Raw genomic sequence first — 24,186 nt, 5'->3', positions numbered from 1 at the left:
CTCAGGAACAAAGATGGGTTTCCCAAAAAGGCACCCCATATGTTTTTTTGCTCTTTTTTTAAAGTATTTAAACTTTTACTGAATAATTTTTAATTAAAAGTTATTCTGAATTAACACATTATCAGATGGAAAATAAACATCCATGCCAGAGCAGCACCCCTGCCCTGCACCACTCAGTACAGGGAATCCGGGGTCCACACTGAGGCTCTGTGCTGCCCGGGGTGGCCGTGTCGACTGTCACCAGCTCGGGTCAGCTCCAGTGGCCGACCTCACCCTCCAGGGCTGGCGTGACTCATCGAAAAAACTTAATTCCCTTTCATGTATCTTGACTTGGTGGATTTTTTTGGCCTTGCCCCCACTGTAAATGCTCTAAAACAAGCTGCTTAGTAGAAACAGCTCCAACTCAACTTTCTATACAGAACTGTGCGTTTTCCTTGAAATACCTCTTCTGGCCTTTATAGGAGACACTCCCCAACCTCTTGAGACATTCCGTTCTCAAGGGAACTGTGTGAACTGGTGGAGACCAGGGGGCTGCCTCCTTCAGCCTGGTCCCGCTGGCACAGGGCGGTCACTGTCTGAGGGACCTGAGGGGCGACCCCAGTGTCACAGGTAAGCGCTGTCCCCCAAGGACCTGAGGGGTGACCCGAGTCACAGGCAGCGCTGTCCCCAGGGATCTGAGGGGCGACCCCGGTGTCACAGGCAGCGCTGTCCCCAGGGATCTGAGGGGCGACCCCGGTGTCACAGGCAGCGCTGTCCCCCAGGGATCTGAGGGGCGACCCCGGTGTCACAGGCAGCGCTGTCCCCAGGGATCTGAGGGGCGACCCCGGTGTCACAGGCAGCGCTGTCCCCCAGGGATCTGAGGGGCGACCCCGGTGTCACAGGCAGCGCTGTCCCCAGGGATCTGAGGGGCGACCCCGGTGTCACAGGCAGCGCTGTCCCCAGGGATCTGAGGGGCGACCCCGGTGTCACAAGCAGCGCTGTCCCCAGGGATCTGAGGGGTGACCCCTGTGTCACAGGGCAGCGCTGTCCCCAGGGATCTGAGGGGCGACCCTGGTGTCACAGGCAGTGCTGTCCCCCAGGGATCTGAGGGCCGACCCTGGTGTCACAGGCAGCGCTGTCCCCAGGGATCTGAGGGGCGACCGCGGTGTCACAGGCAGCGCTGTCCCCCAGGGATCTGAGGGGCGACCCTGGTGTCACAGGCAGCGCTGTCCCCCAGGGCGGGGCGCTGGCCCAGCACTTCCCTGGGATCCCCTGAGGTGAAGGACAGACGGGCCCTTGAATTTGCCCTGGGCCGTGCTCCGATTCCACTCACGAGGCCACACTGGATCCGCAGCAGTTTATTGAATTAAAGTCACCCTGACAGGACCGCGGGGCTCCCACAAGGGGCACGCAGGGCACCGCTGCACCCAGAGACAAACATCTCCCTTCATTTTAAAAAATAAACATTTTCAGAGCATCTTGCAGGCCAGAGAGCTGCATGGGATCCTCAAACATTCAGGAGCTTTTGAGGAAAAGTCAGGAGGAGGAGACGGCTTCGCACGCCCTCCACCGACCACACGAACGCGAGTACTCTGGCAGCGGCCCGGGGAATGTGGACGCCACAGGCCCTCCGCCCAGCAGGAGGGGAAGTGCCTGCGGGAAGCCTGCAGAAGCGTCTAGAACACTCGCCTGGGAGGCTGAGATGCCCGTGTAGACTGAAGAGGGCCAACGTCAGACACAGCGGACGCGGAGGGTCATGCACAATGTGGGACAGCAGCGGGGCCTCTGCACAGCGTTGGGAAGCCTGCCCCGCCACCCCCCTGCCCTGACCTGCAGGTGCCTCCAGGCCTGGAAGACGGACGCCTCGGACTGTGTCTGCAAGGGCACAATTCCCAGAGGGAAGGGATGCCTGTGGCAACCCAGACCCAGACCCGGGCCCCCACCCATCCTGGGTGCGCCCTGGGCCCACCAGCACCCAGGCCCCCTCCCAACACCCCGGCCACACCCCGTCACCACAGCCTGGCCGGACGCGATTGAGTCCACAGCAGCCTCACCAGGAGGGCCTGGTGCAGCGGTGAGGCCACCAGGGTGCCAACCCGGAGTGAGGAAGCCGGAGCCCTGCATCCCACGTGGCCCAGCCCGACCCTGCAGTGCATCACCCCGGCCGGCCTGAGACTGCGGGCCCCTCGGGCAGGGACCCAGGCTCCCTGGTGCTGTTTCTCACTCCCGCCCCGTCTCGCCCATCCTGAGACCCCCTGGCCTGGCTGCAGGCCCCCCCACCCGCCACATCAGGGCCCCGGGGCCCGAGACACGGAGGTTCCTGGAGGTCCCGGGTCCCGCGGGGCGCAGGACTGCACCCTGGGGCTGCGAGCTTGCCCCAGGTTCCCCAGTGGTATCCTGAGCTGAAGTGGAAAAGAGGCCTGCTTTCCATCAGCTTGAGAGTGCGGCAGCCCCGCCTGGGGAGACCTGCTCACGGAGTCCTGGGCAGCAGAGCGCAGCGTTGGCCCCTGGGCCCCACCATGCCCAAGAGCCAGAGGCTGGGCGAGGCCCCCACGGCCAGGCCCGTCTTGGGGCTGTGGTGCCCACTGCCCACGTGGGGCACAGGTAGCCAGGCCGGAAGCCCTGGTCCCGCGTCCTCATCCTCTGGCTGCCTCAGAGGGCCTTGGCGCTGGCGGGGTGGGCCGCGTGGGGGGCTGGCTTCAGAGGGTAGCGGGTGAACACGTAGGCCTGCCCCAGAATGGCCAGGTCCACCAGCACCTGCAGCAGCCCGCACACCGAGAACTGCAGGGGCGCCCCATTCAGCAGGAAGTAGGCCGTCTTGAAGGTGTCGCCACTCGTCCACATGAGGACCATCTTGATGCTGCAGAGACATAGAAGCAGTCAGGGGTCACAGACCGGGGTCAGGGGTCACAGGTCAGGGTCAGGGGACTTAACCCAGGGGTCAGTCAGGGGACGTGCCAGACCCCGGCCCACCCTCCTGTCCTGGCTGTGAAGCCACCACATGCATGGCCGCAGGGATAGGAAGGCCCTTGGGCAGGAGAAGCCTCAGGTCTGTGGGGCAGAGAAGGGCGCCTCAGGGTCAAGCCCACGTGGGCTCACAAATGTCCCGTCCTGGCTGCAGGCACAGCAGGTGTGTGGCCCTCAGGTGACATCCTATGGCCTCAGGCGGGAGAGGCCCATCACACCATGTCCCACGAGCCAAGCTCGCAGCACGAGAACTGGCCTGGGAGGCAGCCCTCTGCCCCCGACACCTGCACCCAGGGCACTGAGCAGGAAACCAGGAGCCTCTCTTGGGAACTCCCGGCTCAGCCAGGCTCGCTCCAAGGACAGCCTGAGGGTAACCCCCTTCTAGTCATCGACGTCACGCCCAGAGTCTCAGACCAGTCCTTGGAGCAGAGAAGGGTCCCGCGTCACAGACCGCTCACGTCTGCACACACCTCTCCACGTCTAACGCCTGGCTGGCCAGGTAACACGCACCAGCACATTGTTTTCCTGCATAAAATGTTTAAATCAGACCCATTTCCACAGCAGGCGAACCTTACGTGGCTGATTAAGCCAGGCCACAGTTTGTGGGGGCAGCTGCCTGTCGGCTGGGAGGACCCCAGGGACAGTATGAAGGTCTGAGCCATCTGTGCCAAGGGCAGGCAAGGCACTCTGCGCTCCTGAGGTGGCCCCATCCACCTGGGGCTGGGAGGCCTCTGACTCCAGGCCGGTTCTCACCAGTAAAGCCAGGCAAGGGGCTGTGACCCGTGTCCAGGGCAGTGATCCCCACATCCCCAGCTCTGTCCACTGGAGCATCAGACGGACCACACAGAAGCAGGGCAGGAAGTGGACAGTTCCCCCAACCTGCACTCTCGAAAGCTGGAGCTTCTAGGACCCTTACTCAGGAGAATGGTTCAGGCTCCTAGCCGGCCCCCACCCACCCTGCGGCCCGGCGTCTGCGTCCAAACAGCCCTGCGACGCTTGCTGGTTTATCGTGTGGGCTCACACGGAGTTTAAAGACTTTGGTTCTTAGTTAGCGGATATAACTCTGCATTTAAACAGCAGGATCACTATACATCATCAGTCCTTTTTTTCTGGCTGCTTTTGCCATTTGACTTTGGTTTCACAGTCTGTGACAGAATGTACATTTGGGACTTGCTGAGTATCTTAAAATCTGTACATGGATCTTGCACCAAATTTGGGAAGTTTTCAGACATCATTTCTTTAATTCTTCTGTACCACTCTCGCCTCTCCTGGGTCTCAGGTGACACTAACGTTAGACATCTTGCTGCTGTCCCTGAGTCTGTTCTTTTTTTTTCCCCCATTTTTTTTTTCCTGTTCAAAATAGATGATTTGTATCAATCTTCAAGTTCATTGATTTGTCCTCTGTCGTCTCCATTCTACTAATGAACTAATGAAGTATGTTTTCTGTTCAGCTACTATATTTTTCAATTTTAAAATTTCTAGTTATTTCTCTCATAGCTTTTATTTCTCCCCTGTGATGGTCTATCTTGCGTTGCTTTCAGGAGTATCTGCTATTGTTCCTTAGAGAACAGTTACAGCAGTGCCTTTAAAATCTGGTAATTCCAGTCTCTGTGTCGATTCTTTGTTGTCTGTTGTCTTTTCTTTTGAGAGTTGTTGAGATTTTCCTAGTCTTCGTGGTGAGTAATTTTGGTTTATGTCCTGGAGATCTTTAACACTACGTAAGGAGACTCTGTCTTGCTGAAATCCTGTGGAGAATGTTGGGTTTTTTTTGTTGTTGTTCCAGCAGGAAACTGACATGGTTAAGTTCAAGCTGCAAGCTGTGGCTCCTATTTGGGGACTATGGCTGAATTCAGTTCAGTTTTCAAAACCACTCAGATCTGCAGAGCACGGCCAGCAGTCAGTGGCCAGGATGGGACTTGGGTGGCGGTCTGCCCCAAAGGTCCCGGGGGAACACCTTTCCATGCCCTAGACAGAAAGCTTTCTGCCCTGTGCACCTTTCTGGGCTTGGGGCTGTGCAGGAGTCCAGAATGACAGATGTGGGGAAACAAGACGCGTCCTGTCGTCCATGCAATACGTCCTCCCACAGTCCACCCGCTCCTGTGCCCAGGGCTGCTCCGTCCATCCAGTCCTGTCTGTAGGTGCACCCAAGGCAGACATGGGCCCGGCATGAAAAGACCTGAGACTGGTAGTCTGGGGAGCATCCATCCTGAATGTACTGGCCTCTGCTGACTGGTCCCTATGGATGAGACCTACTGGGCCCTGGCCAGAGGCTGAGGACCGGGAGGGAAGGTGTTTTGTTGCTGTCCTCTCTTCTATGTGGCATCTTCCCCCACAAACTTGTGCCCCTCTCTCCATCTGAATTCTGTCCTGCTCTGGAGCACCAACTCAGAATTTGAGAGTGAAGTAGTAGCGTGCCAGGTGACTACATCATGGACACGGAGGGGAATGGATGGGACCACCCACAGCGGTGTTTGGAAGGAACAGCAGGTGGAGGCACAGGGGCTGCCTGGCAGCGGCTGGGGTCAGCCTGCACACGTCGAACCCTGGGGGGAGCGCAGAGGCAGAGGGACGAATACAACGTGGTGGGCGAACGCACCAGAGTGACCGCTGGGATGAGACCACGTCCACAGCAGCAGCGGGAGCATCAAGTACAAGGGACTAGGCACTGGTATGGCCGGGTGGCCCCAGGAGGCTGCGGGCATCGCGGCAGACCAGAGCTGCAGAGATGCCGGCCTGCCAATGAGGCTGCTCCCAGCTCTCCAGCTCAGAGCACTTCCATTTCAAAGGAAACCCACCCCCACAGAGCAAGCATTTCCAGGAGAAGCTCTGACAAGCAACCACAATTTCTGCAAACAGCTGTGAAGATGGGAAGAGAACTAATGTCATAAATGAGTCTAGTTCCATTCTATGAAATTAAGAGCTAAGGCACGGTCTCCCCCATAGACAGCAGAACGTAGCAGGAGACCCAAGGACCCTCCCTCCAAAAACAGACACCACATGGTGGCCTGTGCAGTGCCCCTTTTAGAGAGGAGATGCTGAGGCACAGAGAGGTTGGGTGACTCACCCAAGGACACATGCAAATGCCTCGCAGGGCAGGAAGGGCTGCAGAGGGGTGGCAGAAGGCACAGCTGAGCCCGTCCCAGCTGGTGTCCCTCTGGGCCTGAAGGCACAGGTGCACCTTCACCCTAGCAAGTGGAGACGTGCAGCCAACGCCGAGAGCTGGGCTCTGCCTGACACACACAGACATTTTTAGCTGCCCAGACGCCTCTCCTGGCCTTGGCCCTCAGTTGGCTCTGGCCCCAGAAGCAGGAATCCGACAGCCTTCCGAGGCCCCACGACCAGCCCCACGTGTTGAGGGCTCAGGGCAAATGTTTAATCAAACTGTTCCTGCCAGTCCAAGCGCCACCCTGAGCCGCGGGAGCCCGTGTGCCAGGTGTGAACACTCTTGACACACAAGCTCATGTTCCGAACCCCCTGGTCACCCTAGACCCTGCACGCTGTGGGCATGTGCACAGGCCCAGACCCCATCTCCCCCACGGGGTCAGGTCACCCGTTACCCTCAACAGCTATCAGGTGGGCGAGCCCTGAGGCCCAGTTACCACCGTCCAGCAGGCCAGGGATGTCCTCGTGTGTACCAAGGCCGGAGCGTGCCCGCTGCACATGGCGGGGTCTCTAGGAAGACCCCTCCTTGACTGAGGGCCGCCAGCCCGGGGTTCGGACAGCACAGGGAGCTCAGGGCACGGAGAAGCTGTGGGAGCTGGTCTGGGCAGGCAGGGACTGTCCCCAGGCTGCATTCTTCAGCTGGGGGTGGGCAGGGTGGGTGGCCTGGGAGCTGATTCCTTTCTCTAGGTTCCTCCTCACCCTGGCCCCAACTCCAGCTGCTGTGTCCTGTGCCTGATCCTCCCCATGAGTTTAATCCAGGCTCCCGTTACTTCATTCTTGGCGCCAGCATTTTTCCTCCCAAACCGAGCAGCCCGACGACTATTCCTAAAATACTTCTCACCTACCCTTGCCCCATCCAGCCATGCAGAATGCCTCTCCCCAGCAAGCGCCCACACAGCAGGAGCCTCACCCCTGCACCGGCCTCGCTGAGCCCACACACGTCCCTGCCGCCCCTCACTCCCACCTCCGAGCCCGCGCCCACACCTCCCCTCCTTCCCGCCCATCCAAAGCTCTCCCAAAATTCAAAACCTACCCAGAACACAGGAGTAGGTCTTTGTGACCATGGGTCACAAGATTTCTTGGATGTGACACCAAAAGCATAGCAATTTTTTTTTTAAAAAAGATACACTTCACCAAAATTCAAATCTTTTGTGCTGCAGTGTGAAAAGATGGCCTGCAACGGAGATGTATGCAAACCAATAAGAATATTTAAAGATCTCTACAAGTCAATAAGAAAAGACAAGCAATCAAATTTTTACATGGGCAAAAATCTGAACAGACATTTCTCTAAAGAAGATACACAAATGGCCAATAATCACAGGAAAAGGTGTTTGACGTCATCAGTCATCAGGAAAATGCAAATCAAAGCCACAGGAGACCCGACTTCACACCCACACGGACGGCTATGATGAGAAGGTAACAAGTGCTGGTGAGGCTGTGCAAAGGCCAGAATCCCGCACCTCCAGCGGGAACGTAAAATGGTGCGGCCGCGACTCACCAGCTCCACTCCTAAGTGTGTCCAAAACAGAGGAACACACATCCGCGCAGAAACTGGCACACAGACAACACTGCTGTTCACAGCAACACCACTTATGGTCGCCAAGAAGATGCCAAACTGCCCAGATGTCCACCAACTGAAGAGGAGACCAGCAGAGCTTGACCTGTGAGCACAGTGACTGTCACTCAGGAAGGATAGATGCTGGCCGCTCACTGTGTTTGGCCTTGGGAGCATGACGGAGAGAGAAAGCAGCAGAGAGGACCATGTGCCATGTCATTCCAGTTCTCTAACGCGTCCAGAACAGACAGAGCCGTGGAGACAGAGAGCAGATCAGTGGTTCTGAGGCCTGGCCGAGGTGGGGGCAGTGGAGAGTGATCACCAGCGGGCACGAGACTGCTTTTCAGGTGATGAAACGTCCTAAAATTAGACTGGTGATGGCTGCACAGCTCTGTGAATGCACTAAAATCCACTGCATGGGGTACTTTAAATGGGTGATGGTGTGACAAGCTACCGCTCCATGAAGTTATCTTTGTAAGTTCCAGGGCTTTGGTTGAACTCTAATTCCAGCCCTCCTTGTCTCCTGACTGGCCCCTGGGTGTGCAAGTGTGGTGTGTGCTGTGGTGGAGGTGTGCCTGCGTGTGCACACCCACACGTGCACTCTAATGGGCACTGTGCACGGCACCTCCACTCACGATGGCAGGCTCACCATGGGTCAAGGACGACACAGAGGACGATGGGTGGGGGGCTGGGAGTGACGCGCATGTGGCCCCGGGGAGACGCCGCCCCTGATTCCCAAGCAGCTGAGGCCCCAGGCTCGAGGGCAGGTCTGGAGCTGGACCGGGTGAGCACTTCCCAGATGCTGGACACTGCTGTCAAAGCCAGGAGTGTCCCGGCTGGGACGAGCCAGCAGCCGGCCAGAACTGCTGCGCCCAGAAGCGTCCCTGCCTCGCAATACCACACACATGACCTCCTCCTGGGGCCCCCACGGCCAGGGCCAGCGTTGTCTCTGAACACCCCTCCATCCGCCGGCCTCCTGCCTGCCCCTCCCTCTCCTCGGTCATAACTGGATCCACCACTGGTTTTCCCCACGTTGGCCCCCTCCACCCGCCCCCAGGCTCTCCAGTAATTACTTGTTGGGGAACATCTTCTAATGCAGCAAAACGCGGAGGAAGGAGGAGGGAACTTGGCTCACAAGTTGCCTTTCAGGGCTGCAGTGCTAATTAGTGACCTTATTTCAAAGCTGCATGACTTTCTATTACTGGTTCAGAAGCACCATTCCAACAATCGCTTAACATTCTGTAAAGGGAAATCATTCAAAAGTACCTCCTGCATTTCCTCCAAGGCAGAGGCAGCAAAAGCATGCATGTGAGTGTGTGTGTATGAATATGTGTGCACATGTGTGAATGTGTCTGTGTGCATGAGTGTGTGTGCACACCTGTGTGTGGGGGCGCACACCCTCTGAGCAGGTCCCCTGGGAGATGGGTGAAGCTGGTCTTTGAGCAGGACCTCACAGCCCGTCCTGCCTCGCACCTCCTGATGGTCTGAGGCTGTGTCCCGCAGCAGATCTGAGCTGGCCCTGACCGCAGGGCTTCGAGAGTCCCGAGTCCCAGCAGGTCCAGGACTGCTCCGTCTTGGGGGTGAAACAGAAACCTCCCTGGGGGACACCTGAGGATGCTCAGGTCAGCCCATGCGGTGCAGCTGCTGGGCACTGGGGATGGGGGCCAGGGGCCAGGGGCAGCCCTGAGCCCTAGTCCTGAGTCCAGGCGTGGACACTGGAGCGGGCGGGAGGGCTCTAGTCCTGACTCTGGATGGGAGGAGCCAACCTCAGGGGGCTCCTGTGTCCTCGCCAGTGGGGCTGTCCACCGGCCAGGGTGTCACAGGCTGGGGCAGGTTCTGGTTTCAGGCTGAACTGGGCCACCACATGCATACCTGGCACGCCACCTTCTCTCCTCCAGGCTGGGGTGTGGACAGGCAAGGGGCATTTCCCTCACGACCCCACCCTCCTTGCTTCTACCTGGGAGCCAGCCATCTGCCCCCCGGGAATCCGGCTGCAACGTGTCGGGCTGGACACTCAGGGCACCCCGGCCGCCACGGCTCAGGCTCCCTGAACCCACAGGCAGAGGGCGCTGGCCCCAGGGGCACAGGTCAGACCAGCCCCAGCTGCACAGGGACACCTGGCGTCTCCTTCTCAGGATCATGGAGTCGGACTCACTGACCTTTGACAGCCAGGCCATTCTAGGTACTGTGGACACTGCAAGGAAAGAAGGCCCCTGCCCTGGGGACAGTGCGACAACCAGACTGACGGACTTTATCAGGGACAGAGCAGAGACCGGGCTGGGGCGGAGGGAAGACCCCTGAGAGGACATGCAGAGCCCGGGTGCCCGTGAGCTGGGCTGAGAGAAGGAGAGGCTGGGGCGGCCTGTTTACACAGCGGATTTAGATTTAATCCACTGTCGTGTGAACATCCCTTCATCTTAGAGGTTCTCTTACACAGACTTCTGTGAAGAAGAACTAATTTTACAGGAAACAAAACTGCATGAGGCTCCACGCCTGCACTTTCTCTCCAAGCACTCAGCTTGCTCACTCACTAAGAAAGACAGTTGTTGTTCAGTTGTCATTTCTGACTCTCTTGTGACCCTGTGGACTGTAGCCCGCCAGGCTCCTCTGTCCCCGGGTGCTGGGCCTTTAAAAGCACACAGAGCAAGGTCACCCTGCACAGACCCCAGCTCGATGCCCAGGAGCAAGGAGCACAGCCCTGCTCTGAGCCTGAGGCCCCGTTGCCACCCGTTGCTGGCACAGCCCTGCGTCGCCTGCACCATCAGCTGGCAGGGGGCGCGGGCAGCAGCGCAGGATTGCCCCAGGACTGGCCCTGCAGACCCCCCAGAGCCCGGCTGTCCTGGGCTCGCAGAACCATCCATCCTCACCACGCTGGCCCCAGAGCCTGCTCTTGGGCCGGCAGCTGCCTGTAATCAGGTCAGTCTCCTTAACGAGGACGAGCGCAGTCTGGAGAGGACCCTGCACACGCAGCCAACTGCAGCAGCGACGCCGGCCTCCTCCGCGGGCTCGGGGCCTGCTCAGGATCTGCTGGCTGATGGCCGGGCCTCTATCCCACGCGGGGCTGGCGCTGCAGCACCTCCAGGCCTTCTCCTACCCGCTCAGCCAGAGTGCGGGCTCCTGCTGCCTGCCGCCCGGGGAAACCCTCTGCCTCTGCACCCTCACACCCACACCCCAACCCCTCACCCCAGCACCCCGACCCCTCACCCCACCAACCCGACCCATTACACCCACACCGACCCCTCACACCTGCATCCTGACATCTCACCCCAGCACCCTGACACCTCATCCCAGCACCCCGACCCCTCATACCCCAGCACCCCGATCCCTCACACCCACACCCCGACCCCTCATATCCCACACCCCGACCGCTCACCCCAGCACCCTGACCCCTCACACCAGAACCCCGACCCCTCACACCAGCACCCCGACCCCTCACATCCCACACACTGACCCCTCACACCCCAGCACCCCACCCCTCACACTCCAGCACCCTGCCCCTCACACTCCAGCACCCTGACCCCTCACATCCCACACCCCGACCCCTCACACCCCACACCCTGATCCCTTCACACCAGTACCCTGGCCCTTCACATCAGCACCCCAACCCCCTCACACCAGCACCCTGACCCCTCCTTACACCAACACCCCGACCCCTCACAACCTGCACCCCAACCCCCTCACACCAGCACCCCTCCCCTCACACCAGCACCCCAACCCCCCTCACACCAGCACCCCAACCCCCTCACACCAGCACCCCCTCCCCTCACACCAGCACCCAACCCCCTCACACCAGCACCCTGACCCCTCACACCAGCACCCCTCCCCTCACACCAGCACCCCTCCTCTCACACCAGCACCCCAACCCCCTCACACCAGCACCCCCTCCCCTCACACCAGCACCCGGACCCGTCACACCAGCACCCCGACCCCTCACACCAGCACCCTCAGGAGGTAGGTGGGCGGAGTCAAATGAGCGGGCACCAGGGGAGAGGGGCTTGAGGTCACAGAGTACAAGACCACATGCATCCCTCACGTCCTAAGGTCAAGACCTCCTCAGACAGCACTGCCTGCCCCCACACAGCTCCCCAGGCTCCCCTCCAAGTGCCAGGAACTTCTGCTTGTCCTGTCACTCCCGTGGTCGCCCCCCACCCCACTGAGGCCAGAAGTGGGATGGCCACGCCTGCAGCTGCACTTCCGCAGAGCAGCCCCAACCTCCGAGGTCCGGCCAGGCAACTTTCCAACATCACCTTAGCTGGATGAGTCACTGCAGCCCCACCAGGGACGTGGTACCCACCAGGAATGTGGTACCCATTGGGGCCTTCTGCAACTTTCGCCACTGTGTACAAATTCTCTAAGAATTAGCCCAATTGGCTAGGTACCCACAGTGGTAAATTTTCCATGTTCATAAATGCATCCCCAAGGGTTCTCCTATTTCCCAAGAGTGACTTAGAGAATCAACTATTTTAATCCTTCATTAGTTCATTCAACAAATATTTACTGAACTGCTGTAATTTTCCAAACACTGTGTCAGATGTTGGGGAAAGAAATCAATGGGATGCAGTCCATGTCCTCAGGGTCATCAGTCAAGCGGATGAGCTGGCAAGTTGAAACATGGTTAAGCTGTGGTTTTCCAGTAGTCATGTACAGATGTGAGAGGTGGACCATACAGAAGACTGAGCACCAAAGAATTGATGCTTTTGAACTGTGGTGTTGGAGGAGACTCTTGAGAGTCCCTTGGACTGCAAGGAGAACCAACCAGTCAATCCTAAAGGAAATCAACCCTGAATATTCACTTAAAGGACTGATGCTGAAGCTGAAGTTCCAATACTTTGGACACCTGATGTGAAGAGCTGACTCACTGGAAAAGACCCTGATCCTGGGAAAGAGTGAAGACAGGAGGAGAAGGGGACGACAGAGGATGAGATGGTTGGATGGTATCACTGATTCGATGGACGTGACTTTGAGCAAAGTCCAGGAGACAATGAAGAGCAGGGAAGCCTGGCGTGCTGCAGTCCATGGGGTCGCAGAGTTGGACCCGACTTAGTGACTAAACAACAATAGGGAAAAACAATAAAACGACAATGGCTTTCTCATCAGAAGCCATGGAGACCAGAAGGAAATGGCACATTTTTCAAGGTCTAAAAGAAAAGAACTATCAAACCAGATCCTACATCAGCAGAAACATCCTTCAGATGAAAGGGTATCGAGACATTCTCAGGTGAGGGAAAAGTGAAAAAAACGGCCACCACCTGATACCCTTAAAGGCTGGTTTCAGAAATTTCTCAAAACAAGGGGGAAAAAAAAACAAGAAAAGGAATATTGGAGTAGGAAGGAAGACAGAATATCATAAGCAAAAATAAAGGTAAATACAATACACTTTCCTATTCCTCTTCAATTTTGTGCATTATGCTGATTGAAGCAAAAATTATAACATTATCTGATGTTCTAAATATGAATAGAGAAATAGTTAAGAAAATCATAAGTGGAGAGGAACATTTTATGTATATAATATATAATGTATTAAATATATCATCAAGGGAGGTAAAGTTTCTACCCTGCATCCAAAGTGCTAAAATGATGACACAATTATGTGATAAGTTCTATACGCATAATATACTACTTAGACAAGTCACTAAAAAATCTGTACAGAGAGACACTCACTCAAAAGCACTATAGATAAATAACCACTAAATATTAACTCCCCCTTCTCCCCTCCTCCAGCCCCTGGCAACCACCATGGTTCAGTTCAGTTCAGTCGCTCAGTCGTGTCAGACTCTTTGCAACCCCACGAATCACAGCATGCCAAGCCTCCCTGTCCATCACCAACTCCCGGAGTTCACTCAAACTCACGTCCATTGAGTTGGTGATGCCATCCAGCCATCTCATCCTCTGTCGTCCTCTTCTCCTGCCCCCAATCCCTCCCAGCATCAGAGTCTTTTCCAATGAGTCAACTCTTCGCATGAGGTGGCCAAAGTACTGGAGTTTCAGCTTTAGCATCATTCCTTCCAAAGAAATCCCAGGGCTGATCTCCTTCAGAATGGACTGGTTGGATCTCCTTGCTATCCAAGGGATTCTCAAGAGTTTTCTCCAACACCACAGTTCAAAAGCATCAATTCTTCAGTGCTCAGCCTTCTTCACAGTCCAACTCTCACATCCATACCTAACTACTGGAAAAACCATAGCCTTGATTAGACGGACCTTTGTTGGCAAAGTAATGTCTCTGCTTTTGAATATGCCATCTAGGTTGGTCATAACTTTTCTCCCAAGGAGTAAGCGTCTTTTAATTTCATGGCTGCAGTCACCATCTGCAGTGATTTTGGAGCCCCCCAAAATAAAGTCTGACACTGTTTCCACTGTTTCCCCATCTAGTTCCCATGAAGTGATGGGACCAGATGCCATGATCTTCGTTTTCTGAATGTTGAGCTTTAAGCCAACTTTTTCACTCTCCTCTTTCACTTTCATCATCAAGAGGCTTTTGAGTTCCTCTTCACTTTCTGCCATAGTATCTTCTATGAACCTAACGACTCTAAGCTCATATAAGTGGAATCACATAGTATTTGTCTTTTGTGATTGGCTTATTCCACTGAGCATCATGTCCTCAAATTTCCCTACTGGAACCCGTGTCAGAATGTCCTTCCTGTTAAGACTGATTACTTTTCCACTGTACGGACGGACCACGTTTTGCTTATCCATTCAACCACTGATGGACACTTGGGTTGTTGCTCTGTTATGAACATGGGCTTACAATATCTGTTTAAGACCATGCTTTCAATTCTCTTGGTTATACAGCCAGAAGCAGAATTGCTGGGTCACATGCAGGAGACATAAGAAACTCCAGTTCAATTCCTGGTCGGGAAGATCCCCTGGAGGAGGGCATAGCAACCCACTCCAGTATTCTTGCCTTGAGAATCCCATGGACAGAGGAGCCTGGTGGGCTACTGTCCATGGGGTCACAAAGAGTCAGACATGACTGAAACGACTTAGCACATAGTAGTTCTATTTTTAATATTTTGAGGAAATTCTACACTGTTTGCCACGGAAGCTGCACCATTTTGCTTTCCATGAACAGAACACAAGAATTCCAATTTTTGCACATCCTCACCAACGCTTGCTGTTCTTCTGACGGTCACCATTTGAATGAGTGAGAGGCAGTGTCTCTGCAGTTTTCACTGTATGGGTCTTTCTCCTCCTTGGTTAAGTTAATTCCTAAGCACTTTACACTTTCTGATGTTATTGCAAATAAACTGTTTTTGCTTCACCGGGGAGTGCCTGGACCTGTTCCTGGTGGTGCCAAGTGGAAGGAGCTGCTGTGTTATCTCCTGCATCAAAGGGCTTGAACCTTCCGCCTTCTGGAAACATCCGTGGACCCCCACCCCATCCATGGCTCGCGGTGAGCTGCTTCACAGGAGGCTCTTGGCCTCCCCTCACCTGCTGAACACAAACTCACCTGCTTGCACACCAAGAGATCAGGAGACCATTGAGCAAACCGAAACTGCTCATGAACTGGCAGCTTTCCTAGCAGAACTGACCACCAAGCAGCCATACCTGAACATCTGATTTCTGCCCCTACCTCATGCCCTCCGTGGACTGGTGGCGGTGGTTGCGGTAGAGCTGCGGCACACCCAGCATAGCCTCGGTCAGCACGGCCAGGAAGCCCAGGGTCTCCACAAAGAGGGCCGAGTCAATGGACAGGTAGGTGATGTAGCCCGCCACGCCAGTGAAGGCCAGGACACACTGCACGTAGTCCGCAAAGCTGCTCCAGTGCCAGAAGTGGTGGGGGTCGAAGTCTAGGGCAAAAGAAACAGACGTGAACCGGGGGCGGGGTCGAGGGCGAGGCCAGCTTGAGGAGGATGCGAGTGAGGAGGGCGAGGTCAGCATGAGGAGGATGCGAGTGAGGAGGGCGAGGCCAGCGTGAGGAGGATGTGACTGAGACTACTCAGGTACTTGAACAAATATCTGCCCCCAGTCCAGGACGTCGGCGCAAGCCTGGACGGTGAACGGTGCCCAGAGAAGAGCCTCACGTCACACATGTCCGCCCGCCCTCCAGGGAGGGCCCCGGGGCTTCACCGCAGCTCCGGCAGGCTGCGGGGCCCACGTGACCACGTCCCCTCTCTTGCTGGTTCCCTTCAGGCCGTCACTGTCTCCAGTCTGCTGGTCCCTGTCCCACTGTGTCACAGGCAGGTTCAGCAAAGCTGTTTTAGCCAAAAAATTCATCCACACAAATGCCAGAAACGGGCCCAGCAAAGGTCAGAGGTCACCCCGTGGTGCTCAGCGGCACCAGAACCCTGTCGAGCCCCTCCCCTCAATGAACACTGAGGACAGGACCCCTCCCTGAGTCCACCGTGACAGACACGCAGGGGAACACGGAAACCAAATAGTGGGGTTAAGACGGGGGAGTGGGGAGAGGGCGTCCCTGGGAGCGCGAGGTGCCCAGACCTTGGCCGCCACCTGCCAAAGAGCTCAGTTACATGGCTGCCATTTGCCAAGTGTGCAAAAAGATCTATGTTTACACAAAGAAGATACAAAATTGTGTTTTATGTAACTAAACTCATTTGTGACAAAAAACACAGCCTCAGATAAATTTAAAGAATTCCTCCTGAAACATATAGTCAGATGAACCCTCACCCACTTTCTGCCCCCAGCACGACAGACGGAGCAGCCTCCTTCCATCAGCCTGGCACCCGCGAGGGCCCTGAGCGGGCAAGCCAGGCCACGCAGGAGGAACCTAGTGCTGGCAGGATGCACTGCATGTGCCAGCCTCCCAGGACTCAATGCTCAGGGACCTGCCTCCTCCAAAAGATTAGAGCCAAATAATTCACTTCAAGAGGGGCAACCCCAGTGGCTCAGTGGTAAAGAAGCTGCCTACAATGCAGGAGACTCGGGTTCGATGGGACGATCCCCTGGAGAAGGGCATGGCAACCCACTCCAGTGTTCTTGCCTGGAGAATCCCATGGACAGAGGAGCCTGGTGGGCTACAGTCCATGGGGTGGCAAAGAGTTAGACATGAGTAAATAGGCACACACAATGCAAGAACCTAAGCGACAAGAACATGGATCTTTTTACGGTGACTAATTGTGATGAGCTGCAGTAATGAGCCTAATTCCTGCCGTTCAGGTTTATAGACCTTCAACTATGTGGGTCAGAATCCACACTCCAGACGATACTCAGGCATCACAGCTCTCAGATGATCACCCAACAGTCTGACCACCTGAGCACCCACTGCTGCAGCTGTGACGACGGTGTGGTCACCTCAACCACCAGCAGTAAACCCGACTCCAACGCGGAACCATCATTCGCCTTCTGCAGCTTAAGCACAGGCCTGCTGGAGGACCACACCCAGGAACCAGCTGGCAGCCCAGGCGAGAGGGCAGGAGGAGCAGGGGGAGGCAGGAGGGGCCAGGAGGGGACATGGGTGTGGTCCCACAGCATCACCAGGCCCCGCCTCTGAGTGGGGGCAGGGGGCCTAGAAACAGTTATGCAACCTGCCTACAGGTCTACGGTTAGGTCACAAGGGACCAAATAGACACGGTTTGAATGAATAACTCAAGGGTATTTTCTCAAAGGGTCCTAATGATTGTAATGAGACATCATCATCAATAAGCATCGCATGAATTCCAGTAAAGGAGTAAACCTGCCCAATTCAACACTCGTTTGACAAACAGCACTCAAAAAACAAGATTCAGGAGGCCGGTTTGTGCCTCCAAGGCCAGCATCACTTGGTGACCGCTGCGTGCCCTCCAGAGGTGCAGACAGAGCTCCCTGAGGGCAGGAAAGGGCATGAGGAGGCGGGATCAGAGTTGGTCAGGGGGAAAGAGGACAAGTCACAGTCGACTCCCACTTTCCAAAGCCTATCCCTGCCGTATCTCAGGCAGAGAAACGTCTCTTTCAGGAGCTCCACTGTGGACCACTGTTTCTGACGTTCCAGAAAAACATACCAGCACCTGGGAGCGTCTGGCCCCTTCCAAAAGGATACATCAGTGAAACATGGGAGGAAGGAGAAAGAACCTTCACATGCATTTTAACAATATTTATCACATATCCGAGACAAGAGAGGATGGCAAAGTGTGATGAGATCAAGAAGACCAAGAGCCCCACAGATGACCAGCTGCATTTCCCAGAACTAATCTCAAGAAGGTCTAAAGCCCACAAAAATATCCAGTAAACTAAATTCACAATGTCTGACATCTGATCAAAACTGACCATTGTAAATGGTAACTAAGTGGGTGAATATATGTGACTTTTTTCTTATCATTTAAATCTTATTAATAGATAAGGCTCCCCTGGTGGCTCAGGTGGTAAAGAATCCTCCTGCAATACAGGAGACCTGGGTTTGATCCCTGCATAGAGAAGATCCCCTGCATAGAGAAGAAGGGAATGGCAACCCACTCCAGTATTCTGGCCTGGGAAATCCCATGAGAGAGGAGCCTGGTGGGCTACAGTCAATGGGGTTGCAAAAAGTCGAACATGACTGAGCAACTAGCACACATACACACCACACACACACAAGACCAGGGACTACTTAAACAAAGAAGGACAATGTAGCAGGGGTTTTAGCACATGTAAGTTAACCGTCTAACAATTACTCTAAGGTGGGCAGGGTATAAACAGACATATGCGTTTCGCTAAGATCAGGACCAAATCAAGCAAGTTTGCTCTCATCACTTTTAATCAACACTGTGCTAGAGGCGCCATCCAGAGCAATCAGGCAAGAAAAGGGGGGAGAGGAAGAAGTAAAACAATCCGTATTCACAGATGACATGATCTTCTTATCAAATATATAAGGGACCCAGTAAAGCCAACGAGAACGAACAAATGAGCATGGCAAGATTGCAGGCTGTCAGAGCAACTTATAAAAGTAAATTGCATTCTGCATACTAGCAGTGAACAATCAGAAACTAAGTTTAAAAAGCAATACCTTACACGATACCATAAAAAATACGAAATACTTAGGGACAAATCTGACAACGTGCAAGATGGGTACACTGAAAACTACAAAACACTGCTGAGGGAAACCAAAGAAGACACAAGTAAGAGGAGAGCCTATGGAGCTCCTATGCTGGAAGTCTCAACGCTGTCATCTCGGAGCCTCCAAGACCAGCCCCCGGTCCGGTGATCTTCAGGGGGACTCACCCAGCGTGCCAGCGTAGTCCCAGCTGTGACACACGGCCACAGGACACATAGCCAAGCCAAAGAACGGAAAGGCAGGTGGGCAGCGCCCAGAGGACTCCAGCTGTGGCTTCCAGGAGCCTCTCCCTCGGATGAGCTTGATCCTCCAGCAACGGACAGCGACCAGGGGAGCTCATCAAGGCCTCAGTGCCCAGAGTTTTTACCGGGGGCTGGTCACGTGACACCCTCTGCTTAACACAGTGAAATTCCAGAGTTCCAGAAGGACAGCAGGTGTCCAGACAACTGAAGCACAGACAGCACCTCTTGCCAATTCTGGGAACAATGGGAAGTCTCCCAAAATCCGAGTTCCCGGACATCACTCAGGGGCCTGCTGGGGAAGCAGGCCTTTCTAAGGACAGCAGCCCCAGGGTGGCTGTGGTAACACCCTCTGCACAAGCATAATGATGACTAGTCTCCCCAGATTATAGATACAAGATAACTCCAACCAAAGTCCTAGCATGCTTAATGTAGAAAGTGACAAATTGACCCTAAGATCCACATGGAAAGGCAAAGCACACAGAACAGAGAACAAAGCTGGAGGACTAACACTACCTGATCCCAGCCTCAGTACCAAGCCAGTAATTAGGACAGTGTGGTGCTGGCACAGGAACCAAGAAATAAATCAATTCATCAGAACAGAGTCCAGAAACGGACCCACACAGAGAGAGCCGACTTCTGACAGAGATGCATAGGTGATTTAGTGGGGAAAAAAGACAGTCTTTGGACATCCATACACAAAAGCAGTAAAGCTGAATCCATACCTCACACCAGAAACAAAAGTAACTCACAGGTAATCAGATCACAGATCTAAATGTAAAACCTAAAACTACCAGGAAAAAAACAGGGAGAAACCTTTGTGGCCTTGCGTTTGACAAAGATGCCTCAGATCTGACACCAAAAGCACAATCAACAACAGAACAAACTAATAAGCTGGGCTTCATAAAGAATTAAAAACTTTGGCTTGTCAGAAGAAATTACTAAAAGAATGAAAAGACAAAGCACAGACAGGGAGAAGATACTGCAAACCATGTATCTGATGAAAGGACCTGTATCCAAAACATTAAAAACTCACAACTCAATAAGAACAACTTTTAAAGGGACAGAAGACCTGGATACTTCACCAATGAAGATTCTAAGGATGACAAACAAGCACGTGAAAAGATGTGACGTCATTCGTGAAACGCAAAGTAAGACAACGATGAAATGCTACCACACGCCTATTTGAATGGAAAAAAAAATTTTTTTAAAAAGGTCTATACAAAGTATTGATGAGGATGCAAAGCAACTGGAATTCACACACTGCTGGTGGGAATGCAAAATGGTACAGCACTTGGGAAGACAGTGCAACAATTTCGTTAAAAATTAAATATACACTTACCATACGATCCAGCCAGTCCACTGCTAGGTATATACCCAAGAGAAAAGAAAGCACATGTTCATGTAAGACCTGAACGCGAGAGTTCATTCACAGTTTCATTTGTAACAGTCACAAACTGGAAATGATCCAAATATCCATCAACCAGTTAATAAACAGAAAACTTGTAATATAACCACATAACTCAACAATAAAAAGGAACAAACTGTTGATACACTCTACACCTTGGACAAATTTCAAAATAATTATGCTCAGTGAAAGAAACCAGGCAAAACAGTATATACTGGATGGTTCCAAATTCTGGTAAAATTCCAGTAAATGTGTCAAATTCTAGTAAATGCAAATGAATGGTGACGGAAAGCAGATTAGTATTTGGGGGAGGCGGGGAGTCACAAAGAGGAAAACTGTGGGATGACCAGCATGTTCACTGTCTTGGTCTGGGCGAAGGTTGTACACAGGCCCAATCTGACCAGAGCTTCACACTTTGATGCACTCACTGCATGCTGATCAGACCTCAGTAAAGCTGCTAAAAGGAAACAGAGCTGCTTGAGTGGACAGGGAGTTCAGAGGGGCCTGAGGAGCAAGGGCAGGGGGACAGGCCCTCTGTCTTTGGGAAGCCCACCTCATGGCTAAGTCTCGAGAGCTGCACGTGGGCTGGATGAGACCTGGCGCGGCTTTATCTGCCAGTTCTCTGGGGCAAAGAAGGGGCCAGCTTCCTGGTTAAGGCCCTCCCGGGTCTCCCTGACCATCTCTGCCACTCGGGCTCCCTCAGGTGCAAGGACGGGCCCTGTGTCCTCACACGAGGGAACTGCCAGCATCCCAACCCTGCCCCGTCACAGCCCGGGGCAGTGGCCACCACCAGCATCCTTGAGGGCCTCCACACCCCGCGACAGAGCCCCCACTGCCTCCGGACGGGCTTCTTCCAGGTCACAGAGCCGGGAGGGAACACTGCTGGAGACCGTCCACCTCTCTGCCTCCTGGACTTGCAGGTAGCTAAGGACACCCCCAAGGGACATGCTCTCAACACATCCTCAGTGCACGGGCCAAGGACCAGGCAACCCTGGGGGGCCGCACCCACGGGCTCCTGAGGACCTGAGTCATCCAACCACGGCCGGTACAGAGAGGCTGGGAGAGGAAGCATGAGCGCTGCTACGGGGAAGACACACAGGTCCCGGTCCCTCGGAGAGGACAGGGCCAAGAGAGGCTCCGCAGGACACCGAAGCCCGACAGTCTACAAAACGAGCACCACTTACAACTCCCGGGGGAGAAGAAGTACACATTCCTTTTGAATATATATGATTCACAACAATAAGACAAACAACACAATTAAAAAATGATAAGGACCCAGATAAATATTTCTCTAAAGACACACAAATAGCCAACAAGCACATGAAAAGATGCTCAACATCACGAGTTGTAAGGAACTCAAGTCAAAACCATAATGAGATATCACTTCACAGTTACTACGATGGCAAAAGTGAAAAGGAAAATAGAAAGTCTTGATGAGGATGTGGAGAAACTGGGAACTTCACACACAGCTGATAGGAATTTAAAATGGTGCAGCCACTTTAAAAGGCAGTCCCGCAGTTCCTCAAATGATGAAACGTGGAGTTAGCACACAGCCCAGCAACTCTATTCCTATGTAAATATCCCAGAGAACTGAAAACCTTCTTGTTCACGTGAAAACTTCCCATGATTATTCACAGCAGGACTATTCAAAACAAGAAACAACCCAAATGTCCATCACTGGACACATGGATAAACAAAATGTGGTCCAGCCACACAGTGGAATATTACTCAGCCTTAAAAAGGAATTAAGTACTAACACAGGCTACCACCTGGATGAATCTTGAAAATACATGCTCAATGAAAGAATTCAGACACAAAAGTCTGTATTATTCCCTCACATGACGTGTCCAGAATAAGCAAAACAGAGACAGAAAGCAGATCAGTGGTTACCAGGGCTTGGGGTAAGGCAACTGGGCAGTGTGGGGTCTGTTTTGGGCTGATGGAAATATTCTGTAATGAGATGGTGGTGGTCACCGCACAACACCGTGAAAGTACTAAAAACCAATGAACTGTGCACTTTCAAATTGTATACAGACATACATATTCACTTTAGAGAATATATTCTCTAATACTGAAGATAAAAAAAGTTCTTTCAAACTTTAAGTTTGAGGTGCTGTCATTTGAATCCTGGACAATTTAAAAGACATTTAATGACCCTTCTACCCATTAACTGTAACTGATGTGGTGAGTTAAAACAAGCAGCAGGGAGAAAAAAGCAGGAAATTACATAAAGAAAAATGTCGGCTGAGGATAACACTGGGTAGATACAGAAAGCATGAAGTGAGACTTGCAGAGTTTAGTCAGAAAAAGTTAGAAGAACACAGAAGATGCTTAATAAAATGTATAGATCGCTGATCTGTAATCAGAAGAATCAAGAATTTCTTATACTTCTTTAGGGATTCCTACGTCAAAGATTTTTTTGTTAATAATTTTTAAAATAAGCTAAGAAAGAATGGTCTGGACCCCCTCTCAAAACTGATTCTAGACCAGGCACAGGGGCGGGCTGGCACCCTACTCCTGAAACAGAGCCACTCAGGTGACACCTTCCTCCTGGGCCGCTGCATCCCACTCTGTGCGTGAGCGGATGGTGCTTGGAGAACAGGGACGCAGGCAGAACGCCGACAGGAGGATGCCCACGAGAGCTGAGGTGTTAATACAAATCACCTCCCCTCACTCCCCTGGCAAGCCCCCAGCTCAAGCGGGATGTGCTTTCTCCCCGGATGTGGTTTCCAGTCAGTGGCCCCAAAGGGCAAGTCTGGATGGCAAGGCACTCAGAGCTGAAAGAAGGTCCCAGGCCCACATGGGGGCCAGTCAATCAGCACAGGGCCTCCAATCCACCCAGCTCGCCTGCCCCTGAGCTGCCGCTAAAGATGCCTGGTGGTGACCAACACATCCCTGAAGCTTCCCAATTATGTAAACGTGGAGAAATCCCCACCTGGCTGGCGGAAGGTCTGAGGCTCCCTGGATCCACAAAGCCATTCCTTCCCTGCTCAGTCCAATCACTTCTGAGTTAAGAAGCCATTTGCTATCTGAAGAATCTGCACCAGGAGCTTGTGTCCTAGTGGCAAGAAGGACTTGATTTCCTATCGAATTGTATTTTTATTCTCCAAACGACTATGTAAGAGATTTGGTCTCAAAGGGTATAGATCGGCCATCGATGATGCCGGAGAGAGCAGCGGCCTCAAGAGAGGGTGACTGCCCTTCCTGCCCTGGATCAGAGCAATTCCAGCAGCAGCTCCAGCCGCCGCCACCTGGGGATGCTGCGCTCGGCCTGCCGCTTTCCTCGCCAGAGAAAACCAGGACCAGCGAATGAGTGGGCACCCCGGGTCAGCGACGGTGACCTGCCCCAGGCCCAGGGTCCAGTGAGGATGCGCGCGGCTGGCCTGGGCCCCTGTGCCCCCAGGGACGGCCCGGAGGGCTCCCCTACGTGGGCTCTGCTGCAGGAAAGCGCAGCTCCGCGGAGCCAACTTTTAAAAACTCACAACCCCTTGGCCAGTCTCAGTGGACAGCTTCAGCTCTCAGATCGTGAGGACACATCACAAAGAGAAAGGGTCTGGGGTCGGCGTGGGCCGGCCGGAGGCGGGGCGGATGCGGAGGCCTGGTTGCTGTCGCCGGGCAGGCTGTAGGTCAGACCCGCACGCCTCCCGCCTCCGGGGGGTGGGGTACGGCCGCCCCGGCCGGGCCGCAGCCGCCGCCTATCCTCGCGCCCGCCCCGCCCATCAGGCCGAGACCCAGTTAACTGCGGACACCCGGGTCCGCGCAAGGGGCCCTAGATCCAGGCCACGTGGCCCGCGCGCCCCCGTGTGGCCGGCCCGCCCTGCCGCTTCCGGGAACGCGCGAGCGACCGCGGACACAGTGGCACGAGCCCGGGGGCAGGAACTCCAGCAGCGGGGATGGGATGGGTCCCCACGTG

At 54.1% G+C, this 24,186-nt stretch overlaps 1 protein-coding gene across 4 annotated transcripts in view; it reads right to left on the bottom strand.

Moving 5' to 3' along the window:
- Nucleotides 1-1,322: 1,322 nt before the first annotated feature.
- The window catches only part of SLC66A2 (solute carrier family 66 member 2), a 41,465-nt gene continuing 18,601 nt past the window's right edge, over nucleotides 1,323-24,186 (bottom strand). For all 4 annotated transcript variants that reach the window (XM_024984314.2, XM_024984315.2, XM_024984316.2 and 1 more), the window contains 2 exon segments: nucleotides 15,234-15,450; nucleotides 1,323-2,839 (listed from right to left, as the gene is read on the bottom strand). In XM_024984314.2, coding sequence (XP_024840082.1) covers nucleotides 2,632-2,839; nucleotides 15,234-15,450 — 425 coding nt within the window. In that variant the 3' untranslated portion in view covers nucleotides 1,323-2,631.

Source organism: Bos taurus, chromosome 24 (assembly GCF_002263795.3).
Source record: "Bos taurus isolate L1 Dominette 01449 registration number 42190680 breed Hereford chromosome 24, ARS-UCD2.0, whole genome shotgun sequence".
In the NCBI taxonomy this organism is placed as follows: Eukaryota; Metazoa; Chordata; class Mammalia; order Artiodactyla; family Bovidae; genus Bos; species Bos taurus.
This window is presented reverse-complemented; position numbering and strand designations above follow the sequence as displayed.